This window comes from Corvus cornix, chromosome 14 (genome assembly GCF_000738735.6).
Source record: "Corvus cornix cornix isolate S_Up_H32 chromosome 14, ASM73873v5, whole genome shotgun sequence".
Taxonomy (NCBI): Eukaryota; Metazoa; Chordata; class Aves; order Passeriformes; family Corvidae; genus Corvus; species Corvus cornix.
Window position 1 is genome coordinate 13,708,304 of NC_046344.1, and position 13,386 is coordinate 13,721,689.

The 13,386-nt window shown below is 50.2% G+C and overlaps 1 protein-coding gene across 2 annotated transcripts in view; it reads left to right on the plus strand.

The window, feature by feature from the left end:
- The first annotated feature begins 2,778 nt into the window (after nt 1–2,778).
- AXIN1 (axin 1) overlaps nt 2,779–13,386 on the plus strand; it is a 71,733-nt gene continuing 61,125 nt past the window's right edge. Inside the window, exons 1-2 of one of the 2 annotated variants that reach the window (XM_039560414.1) lie at nt 2,779–2,993; nt 4,979–5,950. In XM_039560414.1, the coding sequence (XP_039416348.1) occupies nt 5,073–5,950 (878 nt within the window). In that variant the 5' untranslated portion in view covers nt 2,779–2,993; nt 4,979–5,072. The remainder of the gene's footprint in view (nt 2,994–4,978; nt 5,951–13,386) is intronic. The other variant, XM_039560413.1, reaches the window with a different exon arrangement.

Below are 13,386 nucleotides of genomic sequence, written 5' to 3' on the forward strand. Positions count from 1 at the left end.
GAGCCCATGGCTCCCTCAGCCCCAAGCATCCCTGCTAGAGGACCAGAAAATAATGAGGCACCCTGGGGGCTTGGCATTGACCTGTGGGAATTTGCCTCTTCCGGCCTATGAAGGGGCAGCTGCCCGGCTGCCTTGGCTGGAGCAGGGCAATGCTGGCTCTGCTTTCCCTGTGAGCACGCACAGAGTGATCCTGCACTTCTGGGAGAGACCTGCCAGCTGCTCTGGAGGCCCCCTGCCCCTCTGTGTGCCTGAGGGTGGGACAGGGGGGCTGTGTTCCCTGAGCTGGGGGAATGCGCCAGGAGCTGGTGGGAGCAAGATGAGCCTCCAGCACTTCTCCCACCTCCCCAGGTCCAGCCCAACCCAAGGAGCAGTAAGGAAAGGTCAGGGAAGGATGGCAGCATGAGGGAAGGCATGTCAAGCCCCAGCACTTCAACCACCTGCATCCTGCTGCACCCAAACTCATCACCCACCACCTCAGGTTCTCCCTTGCATGGAGAAATCTTCTCTGGTTTCTCAAATTAACTCAGTTCAGGCCATGAATCTTGCTGGGCCTTTCTCTGGGAGATGAAAAACTCCCTAATACCTGATCATCTCTCACCCATGAAGTGGCTGAAGCGCTATAATGTAGCCGTCTCTGGGACTCCTTTGAACTTGCCGGGGAGGCTGTGAGGCTTGGCTACACCCTGCAAAGCAGGACTCACTTTCAACTCTCTTCCACCTTCTCCCAATTCCTCAGCCTCTTTTCCAAAACACAGATGCTGGAACCCTTCTGCTGTAGCACCCAGCCCCGTCTCAGCTGGACACCTCCCATGGGGAGCCTGCTGCTCCCACATTATCCCTCCTGCCTCCTAAACTCCCCCCTATCTGTCCTTGCCAGATCCTGAGTTTCCAGCAGAAGGGCCCTGTGTTCAGTGGACAGATCTTTTCACAGCTGCTTGCATTCAAGCACGTTTTATTTGCCAGGGACTCAGCTTGTGAAGTTTTCTACAGCTGTCTTGACCTCGTCCATGTCTCCTGCCCCTCTCATTTCCCTCGCCCCGGCGTTTTTCTCAGCAGGGCTTTTTAATCTATTTCTAGACCATTGATGGAAATACTGAATAGCACTGGGCTTCCCATCCAAGCCTGGACACCCACTGAGCGCGCTCCCATTCTGCAGGGATTCCCCATTGATGGCTGTCGGTTTGCCAGCTCCCAGCCCCTTTAAGGTGTCCCTCTTGATGTTGTATTGTGCTAATTTTTAATCAGAATAGTATATGGATTAAGTCACATGCCTGAACAGAGCCCAGGTCTATTATTTCTACACCATAACCTTTATCAGCCAAACTTGTAATCTCTTCAAAGGATGACATCAGAGTTTGACAAGAGCTATTTTCTCGAAACTAGGCTGATTGCATTAATTATATTCCCATCCTTTAATTCTTTACCAGCTGAATCCCACATCAGCCTTTCTATTATTACGCCTGAGATCAGTATTGCACTGCTACGTGAAAATCGGCTCCGAGCATCGTTCACATGAGAGAGTGCAAGGAGCCACATCATCCTGCCAGGCTCTGTGCTGGGGTGAGATGGGGAGTGTCACTGCCCAGAGTGGACATTTGGGAGTTTCACAAAGCTGGAAAAAAAATGCTACATTTCCAAAAGTGTTCCCTAAATGCATTGAGGCAGGCAACTGTGGTAGCATAATCGCATAAGAAAGCAGAAACAGTGCCTGTTGGAAACCATTCTGAGTTATTTCTGATTTTCAGAGGATTTTCTAGCAGTTTGTTTGCATGTTCAGCTTTTGGGATGGTATCTAGGGTCTGCCTGGCTCAGAGTCTTTCACTGCTTTCCAGGGAAGAAGCATGCTTTTGCACTTCCCTGTCACGCTACTCTCATTTGATCTCTGCATCTGGCAACCCACTTCTCCCTTCAGTGTCCTCCACCACTGCAGCCTCAGAGCTGGTGCTGAGGCCTCCCCGAGCCGGGACCTCCCTGCTCCCCATAACCAAACATCCCCGATTTGGGGAGTCTCCATGTGGTGTGACACATTCCAGTCCATGCAGTGCCACCTTTTGGACAGTCCGTGATTTCTCCCCGCGGCAGAGTTCCCCAGCGCAGAGAAGCAGGACATACATTGCAGGTTCCAAACCAGCTCTAGTTGTTGGCGGAGACCAGAGCAGCTGGTGGACCGGTGCCTCTGCATCCCCAGGCCCATGGTGCATGGTTCAAATGGGACAGAGCTCAGGTGTGCCGTGGTGTTCAACACGGACAGAGCTGTGGAGGATCGTGTTGTTTGAGGGTTGATACCTTTCCTGGGAAGAGCCCTTCGACGAAACCCTGGAGGTCTCCGAAGTCTCTCTGGGGCTGTCTCTGCCTGGGATGCTCAAGGGAGCTCTGCGGGCTCCCCTCATCCAGGGCCAGACGGAGCCCTGGAGACACTGAGCGCTTGAGGTGTCCACCCAGCCGGGGCTCTCCGGGAAGCTCAGCCCGAAGCCTCGGCCATGTGCCGGAGCTGTCCGGGGAGCCGAGCCCGCACACTTGGAAACGTGCTGCGCTCCCCGGGGCTTGAGGCCTCCCCGAGCCGGGACCTCCGTGCTCCCCCGGGCCGGCCCTGCAGCGGGTGCGGGCCTGCAGCCGCCCCGGGCCCCGCGTGCCGCCGCGCCGCCTCCCCGGGCCGTGCCGGGCCCGCTCCGCCCCGCTCCGGCCGCCGGTCCCGCAGTACCGGGCGGGGGCGCGGGGGGGCGCGGCTGAGCCGCGGTGCCGGGCTGCGAGGCAGCGGCGCAGGCGGAGCGGAGCGGAGCGGGGCTCGGCTTGCTGCTGCTGCTCCTCCTGCTGCTGCTGCTCCTGCTCCTGTTCTCGCTCCCCGCCGCCGCCACTCGCCCGCGGCCGCGGCCATGGGCGTCCCGGGCCGCCCGCTTTGTGCCGCCGTCGCCCCTCCAGGCCGCCGCTGCCGCTGAGCCGCATGGGCCGGGCCCCGCGCCGCCCCGGGCCGCCGCCGCCGCCGCTCCGCGCGGGTGAGTGAGGCGGCCCCGGCCCAGGCCCTGCGCCGAGGCCGCGCCGAGGCCGCCGCGGGCGGGAGCGCGGGGCCGCGCCGGGGCCGCCGAGCCGGGCTAGGCCGCCCGGGCGCGGGGGAGGCCGGGCGGGCGAGCGGGGCCGGGGGCGGCGGCTGAGGGGAGGCGCGGGCCGGGTCCCGCGAAGTTGCCCGGGGGGCGGCGGGGGCCCCGCGCGGCGCCCTGTCAGCGGCAGGGCCGCCCCAGAGCCCGCCCGGCCCGCGCCTCCCGCGGGGCGGCCGTGGGGGTCTCCTCCGGAGCCGGCCGGGCGTCTCGGCCGGGCGCCTCGCGTGTCCTCCGGGAGGCTCCCCGGGGCTGCCCCGGCCGGGGCGAGGAGCCAGCGCCGCCCCGCTGCAACAATGCCCGGCGTGGCTGTGGGGCTGCGGGGCCGCTGACCCGGGGGTCCCCTTCACCCGGCCGCGGGTCACCAGGGACCTGCACCGCAAACGGGGGGCCGAGTCCTGCGCTCGCTTTCAGAAGCGGGGTGAAAACCACCCAGAACCGCACCGTGGTGCCAAAGCCCAGCCCCGTCCCGCGGTGCCAGGGCAGGGGCTGCATGCCGGGGGCTCGGGCCGGGTGGGAGCGCGGCGCTGGCTCCTGCCGCGCTCCGCACGGGGCCCAGCCATCCTCGCTGGCCGCTCCTGGGTTCGCTGGGTTGTTTCACGATGGACAGGTGGGCTGTAAGGACAGGCAGGGCATCGACGGCGGTTCTTGGTTAGCCAGGATCAGGAAATGGGGGGGGAAATGGTAAAGCATCCCAAAGATGTTCGTTGGTGTGGGGTTTGCTTTGAGAGGGAGGGCGAGCTAAAATGTGTCTTTCCTGGTGTGTTTTTACATGCAATTGAGTTAATCCAGTGCAAGGAGTAATTTGTGAGGCTGCTGGTGCTCTGCAGTACTTGGGGCTTAGAGGCTGAGGCTGTTCTGTAACACAAGGCTTTTGCTACTCGCTTTAAATGATGATGTTAATTTGTTGAGCAGCAGAAGTAGCAACCCAGGGATTGCCCTTCTCTTCCTTCCCTGCTTTCCCCATGCCTTCCATCCTCCATATTGACTCATCGCTCTTTTGAGTCTTGATGGTACTTGATCAGGTTTCCTTGTCAAGGTGGTTTTCTCATCTTCCTTTGATGACCTGAAATTTTCCCAGGCTTGTAGCATGCAATTTTATTAGCATAACTGAACCTTTTCTCAACGACTTGCCTACAAAAAGCAGTGCTAGAACTGAGCTCCTGTACTAACATGCCCATCTGAAGAAAGAATGCAGTCCAGATGCCCAAAATATTAGGGTCAATGATGCATCTGGATTCCCCTAGAGCTAGACGAGGCGACGCAGCGTATTTCTGAAATGCAGAGATTTGTGAGGAATGTGGCACTGGTATGTCACTTGAGCGAACGAAAGCCACCTGTGTTTGATTAAGGTGCAGCCCCGCTTTCAGGACTAACTGGATATTCTTTAAAAATAATTTTCACAAGCCTTAAATTCCTGTTTGAGGATAAGAATTTCCTAGATCCATGGCCAGATAAAAACATGTTGCCTTAGTATGATCTGGTATATGTCCTGTCCAGCTAGGCAGTGCAGAGGAGTTGGTGGCAGTGCAAAAGTTGGCATGTGTCCTGTGGTACCTGAGTATGGATCTCTTGGATGTGGGCTGCCACATTCCAGGGTCATGTAAAACCACCAGTGTTGGGAAATTGGCTGGTGTTTTAGCATAGTGTCAGCTATATCAGTGATGCCAAATTCTGGATGTAAAGTTTTGGGATATTGTGTAACTGTCATTTTTAGCCTGTGACTGGCTTGAGCTCGATTCTGTGCTCTCAGAAGTTACCAAGCCATTGATTCTGCTGAAAAAGAGGTGTTAGTACAGTAAAGATGCAGCGCATAACCAGTAGTTTGTTGTCTTAGAGTGTTTATTTCCAGTGATACTCGCTTATTTTTTCCTCATCTGTTTCAGCCAAACAAACTTGTTTGCCTTGGAGCTACAAATACTGGTGATTTGAGATTGGTGCTCATCCCCCACTGTTCCCACGCGAGCAAGTACCAGAAAAATGAATATCCAGGGGAAAGGCTTCCCCTTGGACCTCGGAGGAAGCTTCACTGAAGATGCTCCAAGGCCACCAGTTCCTGGTGAGGAGGGGGAGCTTGTGTCCACAGACCCAAGGCCGGTTAGCCATGGTTTCTACTCCAGTAAAAGTGATGTGGTCAGAAATGAGACGTCCACGGCAACACCGAGGCGCTCCGATTTGGATTTGGGGTACGAGCCCGAGGGGAGTGCTTCACCAACTCCACCCTACCTGAAGTGGGCCGAGTCGCTGCACTCCTTGCTGGATGATCAAGATGGCATCAACCTCTTCAGGACTTTCCTGAAACAGGAGGACTGTGCGGATCTGCTGGACTTTTGGTTTGCCTGCAGTGGCTTCAGGAAGCTGGAGCAGTGTGTGTCTAATGAGGAAAAAAGACTCAAGCTGGCAAAAGCTATTTACAAAAAATACATCCTCGACAACAATGGCATTGTGTCCCGGCAGATCAAACCGGCCACAAAAAGCTTCATCAAAGACTGTGTCATGAAACTGCAGATTGACCCTGACATGTTTGACCAGGCCCAAACGGAGATTCAGTGCATGATAGAAGACAATACCTACCCTTTGTTCCTTAAGTCGGATATTTATTTGGAATACACAAGGACAGGTGGGGAAAGTCCAAAAATTTATAGCGATCCGAGCTCAGGGTCTGGGACAGGTAAAGGGCTACCTGGTTATCTGCCAACTCTGAACGAGGATGAGGAGTGGAAGTGTGACCAAGAGGCCGAGCCCGAGGCCAGCAGGGACTCGGCGCCTTCCAGCAGGCTCACGCAGAAGCTGCTTCTGGAGACGGCCACGCAGCGCGCGGCCTCAGCCCGGCGCTACAGCGAGGGCAGGGAGTTCAGGTAGGTGGGGAGTGGGTCTAGGAGCTGCCACTGGCACAGGGGAGATGGGAAACCTTGGAAGACCATAGGCGCTGGGGAACATTCATGTTGGTACAGGATGGCGTTGCCAAGTGGTTTGATGGAGTGCAAAGCTTTCTTTGAAACTAATCACAGGTTATTTTAAGGGTGTCTTTGGCTGTTCCTGTCTGATAGTGCCACATCATCCCTGCAGCATGTTCTTCACCTGGAGAAACTGCTGCGGGAGGTATTCTGGAGGCAGGTAGGGCTTGGTGGGCAGTGCAGAGCCATGGGCAGCCCTCATTCACGTGCAGGTGACTGGGCAAGCTGCAGTGCCAGGTTGGCCATAGCCTCCACCTCAGAAGGTCAGTGTTCAGGTACTGTAACATGGGCAGGTGCAGCTGGTGGTGACACTCGCTGTGTAGACATTGTCATGAGCCACAACTGGGAGCTCAGAGGAGATAGATACCCTCACCTTGGTAATGTGGGTAGGAGTGAAGCAGCATTGATGGTGCTCCCTGATAATGGTACTGCTTTGCATATGAGATTTCCAGCACTGAATTCTAGTGGTGTCAAAGTCAGAATCCCCAAATGCAGTTAAAACCATGCCCTGCTGAAGCTCTTCCCTTCATGAAAGTAATTGCTGGGATTTTTTAACTGTAGGACTTGCACAGTTCTGCAGCCTGTTTTTTTCTGGGTCCCCCACCCACTTCCAGCCAACATGGATTTTGAAACTTGCTGAGAGCTCAGTTAAAATTCCAGACAATTAACTTAGCAGGGAGCTCTCTGGGATCAATAAGCATGTGTGTGTCTAACCCTTGCTGAATCAACAGAACCCGGCCAGAACACATTCCTACTTTTTTTTCCCCCCCTTTTTAAATAAAATCTCCTTGTTTTAAGACCTGCTTAGACTAAAATCTGACGCTTTGTGAAGATTACGAAATGAAGTAGCTGAACTGTCCTCTTCAAAGCCTCCTGCCTTATGAAAAGCATTTCTGTGTTTAATCTCCTTCGGCCGTCCCTTTAGGCTGGCAGCTGGAAGCGCATCCTGCCCTGCGCAAGGTCTCAGTGCCTTTCAGCTGGCAAAATGTTCTCAGTTTGATTCTTGTTTTCTTACAGATTTTGAGGAGGGGATGTTGCTTGTGAAATCCTTGGGGGGGGGAAAAGCAGAGAATTCATGTGGGCTCCCACTGTTTTAATCAGGAGTCAGAAAAAAAATATCCCAGTGTCTTGGGACATTCCCATGGAGTTAATAAAAACCTTGAATGTGTTGTGAAGTGCATTTCACTGAGCAGTTGGGTGCTCACCATAAATGAAGGATTAGAAAAGTCTACAATTTAAGTATCTTTTTGTTTAAGCAGTAATGGTGTTAACACTGAAAATAACTTACTTGAGGGTCAGCTGTGTTTAGTTTCCTTACCAGACCAGGTAGCAAATCCTGTGTGCGACACTGAGCTGTTTAGCTCCAGCTTCAAGAAAAAGGTGCACTTTACCCATTATCTGAATATATCTGCGCCAGGCTGTAAAATGGTTTGAGAAATGTGCTGTGAAATAGAAGTGTTTTGAAGTAAAGTTCACTGGTCCTGGGCATTTTCATAGGAGATTGGAACAACGTGAAATAAATCTTTACCTGGAGGATGGAGATCAGAGAAAATGTGTGGCTATTAATTTGTAGTGTCCAACAGCCTGTCATTGTAGCTACTGACACTCTACTGACCTGTGGGGTAGGGAGGCAAGGAAACGTTTGCCATTCTCACCAGAGGAGGAGGCACTTCTCAGCCTGGAGTAGCTGAAGGTAAGGGATTTATTTTGTATTTTAAATGTTGGCCTGTCAGCATCTGTGGCATCCAGAGCATTGCCATGGAAGATGCTGCTGAACTGCATAATCTCTGCATTTTTATTCTAAAAACTGCTGAGATACTAATTTATGAGGTGGTTGTTCCTCTTTGTGCAAGATGTTGTTGTTGCATTAACCTTCTTCCTGGATATTGTATAGCAATAGCTGTCTTAAACAAGCTGGTTTTTAAGCTGTAGCATCTTTATCCTGCAGACTTCTTGTTCATTTACTTTCTCACCCAAGGAAGCGTGCGAGAAGCTGGCAAAGCTGCTTGCAGCAGGAAGCAATGGCCGCATGCAGCATTTGAAAAGCTGGGTCCCAATTTATTTTGAAAATTTCCACAAACCTCCTTTTTTCTCTGGCGTATGTGTGGAAGAATTTCTCATTTCTGTTCTTTAGGGAATGTTGAAATAAGCTGTTTTGCATTATATCTCAGGGCCTGTTTAATCTTCCCAAGATTGAACTTCTATTCCTTGGCTTCCATGGAAACCCTAAATAAAGAGGAATTTAAGCAAATGCAATGGAAGTATTTCTCTGTTAGCAAATGAGCATCTTGAATCAGCTCCAGGTTTTTTTTCAGCAGAAAGTTCATAAATCTTGATGCAGTTGCTCTGCTCTCAGGAGAACAAATGTAAAAAATTCCTCAAACGGCAGAAGACAACCTGTTATTAGCGCTGGATATTTTTGAAGGTGTGCAAATGTGCAGGCAGATTTGAGAATACCCTGAAGCCAAAAGCATCGCTGTTACCCACTGTGTTTTTGTATGCGTCGGAAAAGGCCAATAGTCATTATCGTTAGGCTCCTGCAAATTAATTGGACATTGGTTATGGATCAGTGAACTTCAAAGAGGGTAACCCCCGAAGATCTCAGGCATTAACTCGCAGCTTCCGAAAGTGACACTAACGTGGTTGTGAGGGCGGCTAAATCGTTCATTAACCTTCTTCCGACACGCCGGGACAGCGTTCCTCGGAGCTGGAGAGCAGAAATTAAACCTGTGCCTGAGATCTGCCTGCAGCCTGCTTTTCGAGTGCTCCAGGAAAACGCAGCCTCTTAAAAAGTTGGAAATTTGGTGCTTGGTGGTTTGGTTGTGTCTTTTGTTGGGGTGGGTTTCTCATGCTCTCGCTTTAGCTCTGTGTGGGAAGGGGCTCCTATCCCATTTCCAAAGCATCAGAGAGCAGCACTCACAGGCCTTGCCTTTGCTTTCTTCTGTGGTGGGAAGTGAGAAGAGCATATGGTGTTACCTGGCAGCAGCTCTGCCTTCATCTCTCCTGAAAACCAGGCAAACAGAGATGTACGTTAGTTCTGCCAATTGTTTTGGGTTTTGACCCATTCCATGAAGTGTACAGTATTGAAAAGGAAGCCTGGGTGATGGTGGTTAGAGGACACATGGTGGTGGGTGAAGTCTCCAGTTGCTGGATTTCGAGGGGCGTTGGTGGTGGAGCTGCTGGGCACGGATGGAGGAGTTTCTCAGCGTGGGCTTTCATATACACAGGAGGTTGGGGTTTTTTTAAAATAAGCTGGCTCCAAGCTTTAGTTTCCACAGTGCTGAGCTGACTAAGCTCACCACGTTTCACAAGTGTTGGTTGTTCAAATGAAAAGGGTGGGTAATGTGGCTCTCCACCAGGCTGGTAGGAATCACCAGGAGAGTCCCTGTGCCTGTGCCCACGCACTGGCAGCATCTCCGGACACGTGGGAGGGCAGCTCTCCCCCAAAACACACAGCCAGCACTTCATGATGGGGTGTGCAGAGGAGGCAAGTGGAGAAAAGCTGAAGGAGCTTTAGAGGGATGTGAAAACCTTTGGCCTGGGACAATGCAATGACAAACTAACATGGAGAGGCTGTTTCAGGGAAGGCACAGGATAGCTCCCTGGCTTAGGGAGCATAAACGGTCCAGCGGTCAGAAGCTGGGGCTGCATCAGGAAGGAGCTGGCTGAAGTTTAGCTGGCAGCCCTAATTTTGAGGTTGGCTGCTTCATTCATAATTAAATATTAAATTGCACACCTCTGACTCAAGACTGTGTGGTGGTGAAGGAATTGGTGTTAATTGTACTGACTGGTTGGAAAACTGGGGATGCAAAATCGCAAATGCTGGTGCAGGAGCGGTCATGTTTAGAAAATTTGAAGATGTGTTACCCTCTTACTGATACTTCTTTTAGCTGGAGAGGCAGCACATGCATCTTGGAGTTAGGCTGTCGGAGCTTCCTGGGAGCTTGTTAGCAGGAAAAAATCAGCTACTGGATGTTAGACCCATATGTTAAGTTGGGAATGCTTATCTTGAATTAAAATTGCTGGGCCCACAGTATAATCTGTAATCAATACAACCCTGTTTAGAATCCTTGTAGAGCAGTGGCTATTTCCAGTTTTAAAGAAAATAAGTAGCAGAAGAATAGTTTGGGTTCTGCATTGTTCTTGAGAGAAACCAGTGAATCCAGCAGGGAGGGGGGCTGGTGCTAATAGCTCTAAGTGGTAATTTAGTGGCTGGAGCACTGTAAGATATACAGGACAGAGACTGATGGTGTTTTTGCACAGAAGTTAACGCCAGCTTTTTAAAATATATTGTTAAGCTGATGAAACTTCTGCGTGGAAATGCTTACATTACATTAACAGTGTAAAGTATTTATGCTAGTGGTTGCCAAGTTTTAAAATAGATTTTATTTGAAGAAGAATACCTTTTGTGCCCATAGCTTTGCCTCCACACAAATCAAGATGAAGAAGTAGTGTGTTTGTGTTTGGTTATGGATCAGTGCTTTGGCTTGTTACACTTTCAACACTAATTTGATACATGAGTAGAGAGTTCTCACCTCGTCCAGCAAACAAAGCCTTGTTTTATTGTGATGGAGTTTTATTTGGGTTAGGGAAGTTATGTCCCCTTTTTTTGATACTAGGGAGATTCATGTTGGACATGGTGAAAAAAAATCTTGGGAGCATGAAGCAGCCTAGGAACAGAGCATGAGGGGTGGGAATCTCTGTCCTTGGAGGGCTTCATAACTGGGTTAGACGGAGCTGTGGCCTGACTAGTCCAGTCCTGATGATGGTCCTGTTTTGTTGTGTGCTTACAATGATGGCACAGATCATGAAATACTATATTTTGAGGAGACTGGTTTGAGTTCTGCCTGGTTTCAGAAAGAATGGGGTGCTAAAAGGCTGAGTGGAAGCTGAACCAATGCCAGGATGCTGAGAAGTGCACCCAGGAGGTGGCCACGGGGTGGGAACACCTTGTTTTTGATCTGCCGTTCAACTTGGCTTTATGTTTTAAGAGTTCCTTTGTTGTTACTATAATGGGCTAATCCCTTGAATAATTAGTTGCCATTGGACGTTTTAAAAATGACTGCCTCTTGGATGTTTTCCTTTAATAGTCTGTTAGATTCTGGATTTATTAACTATTGAGACAGACTGTGAAATCCTGTTATGGCAGACTTGCTTGGTGGAAAAGGGACTGAGAGTGGTGTGGGGGTGCTGGGGGAGCACACGCTGGCCCCATGTTAGGTCTGAGCTGTTGACTTCCCACCTTCCCAAAAAATCCTGGCTGCCTGCTGGGCTGGGTCAGTGGCTGCTGGAACACGTCACGGTCTTGGGTCATCCCTAGATTTGGGGCTTCAGCAGGTGCTCCAAGAAGTTACAGCACTGTGGCTGCCTGGTGCAAGGCCAGTCTTGCAGTCGCCAGCCATTTAAAATAAATCATGGACCTGATTTTATTGCAATTGGTAGAAAAATCTGGTTTCAGAAGTGACTATGTATAATTCAGAAAATTGCTATGTTTAAAAAAAAAATCAGAACAGAGGTGCTGATATCCTAAATCGGTTCCTGAATATATCATTGGATTATTAGGCTCATCCTTAAATCCATTAAGCAAATTACAGTTAATCAGTCAAATAAAAGAAGAAAGATCTTTTGCAAGGCCCTGTCTTTTGAGCCATGCAGAAGCTGTAGTAATATTTTAATTTTCCATCTGTCAGTGAATGTATTCAGTCACTTCCCTTCCTTATGTGGAGGATTTGAAATTAGAAACTGAGGTTAATTATCTGCATTAAATGAAATATGTGAAGACCACAAAAGCAAAAACCTTCACAATTTGGTATGGTCTGTTAAGCTAGGCAGGCTGCTTCAGAAGGAGAGGGGTTATTTTTCCCCGGTTTTGTTCCGATTGAAGGGTTTTAGTCACAGTAATTGAAATGATTAAAAAGTCAAATTGCTGGTGAATATAATTCTGAGCATCTCTCTGAAAAGATTTGACACTTGGTTGAGAGCAGGGGTTTGCTCAGCCTGGCCTGGCAGCGTGGAAGGGTGAGGCTGAGTGTCCTTGGTGCCACTTTATCCACCTCTTCCATGGCAATGGGATGTTGGAGCTCTGCTGTAGGGTTAGTAGAGATGATTTGGAAGTGGAACAATGCCAGATGAAAGCTACACTTTTGAACTTCTCAAATACAAAGTATGTCTGACGCCATCTATCTTAATGCTATAAATTAGTTAATTAATGCCTGCTTCACTTGGAAGTGCAGCTTTGGACTCTACAAAGATCATGCTCTTGGAAATACACATTCCCACAGCAGTCAGCTGGATTTGAGGCGATTTGTTTGTGAAAAGCCTCATTTTATTCCTAGTTTGCAGTACACACATGGCTCAGGCGTGAGTTCCTCTGGGGGCTGAAGCATCCATCTCCACTCAAGTTCAAAGCTGCCCCTTCCTTCACTGGTGCAGCCCCGAATGTCCAGCTCAGGGAACTTCAGGAAAGGTCTGACTCTTCTGGAGACACACATCTTGTTCCCCTCCTGTGTACCAGAGTGAGCTGCTTTGCCTGGAGTCACACTCAGAAATCAAATTGTTGCAGGTCACGCTTGTGTGTAAAAGCAAAACCATCGTTCCTCGCAGCCCTGGTCCGGGTACCTCAGTGTTGTAAGGCAGTAATGAATTTAAGTAGAACCGTTGCAGTTTTAAGTCAGATTATCCAAATTCTATAAAACCCACATGGAAATTGGATTTTACCTTTGAAGAGTCCAGAGTACACTTTTGTGGTAAGACCCGGAATTTCTTGGTCCCCTGGCTCCCAAGATACAAGCTATCCTCAAAGTATCAGTTTTTTTAAGGTCTTCGTCTGATCTAAATAGCTAATAGATTAAGAGCTTTCATCTACCCTGATGATAAGCAGTGGAGGGAGGCAAAGCTATAGCTAGAGGAAAAAACCTCTTTGAAATACCTGAGTGAGACCTACTGGGTAGCAGCACAGCCTCACGTTAGTCCCTGAATCTACCTCCAGAGCTAATGACCAGAAACTACTGGGTTTTATCCTTCAGCCCTCTGACCCCCACATATTCCCTGTCCTGTTGTAGACCAGAGAGTCAGTCCTCTCCCTCTTTCCATCTTCATTTTCCTTCTTTTCTGGAGGTTTAGTTTTCTGTCCTTTATCTCCAGCATGTGTTTAGAGGAATGCTGGTGCTGAAATGAGAAGAGCAGTACGACTGGGCAGGTGGAATTGCCTTTTTTCCAGCACTTCATGTATAGGTTGGGTTAGGTCTGCTGGAAAACCATGTCTTTAGTGTTTAACAGATTTGCCCTTTTTGGTCATAAATTTTGGTTGTTTTCTTGTCTGGCAATCAGCCTCTTGG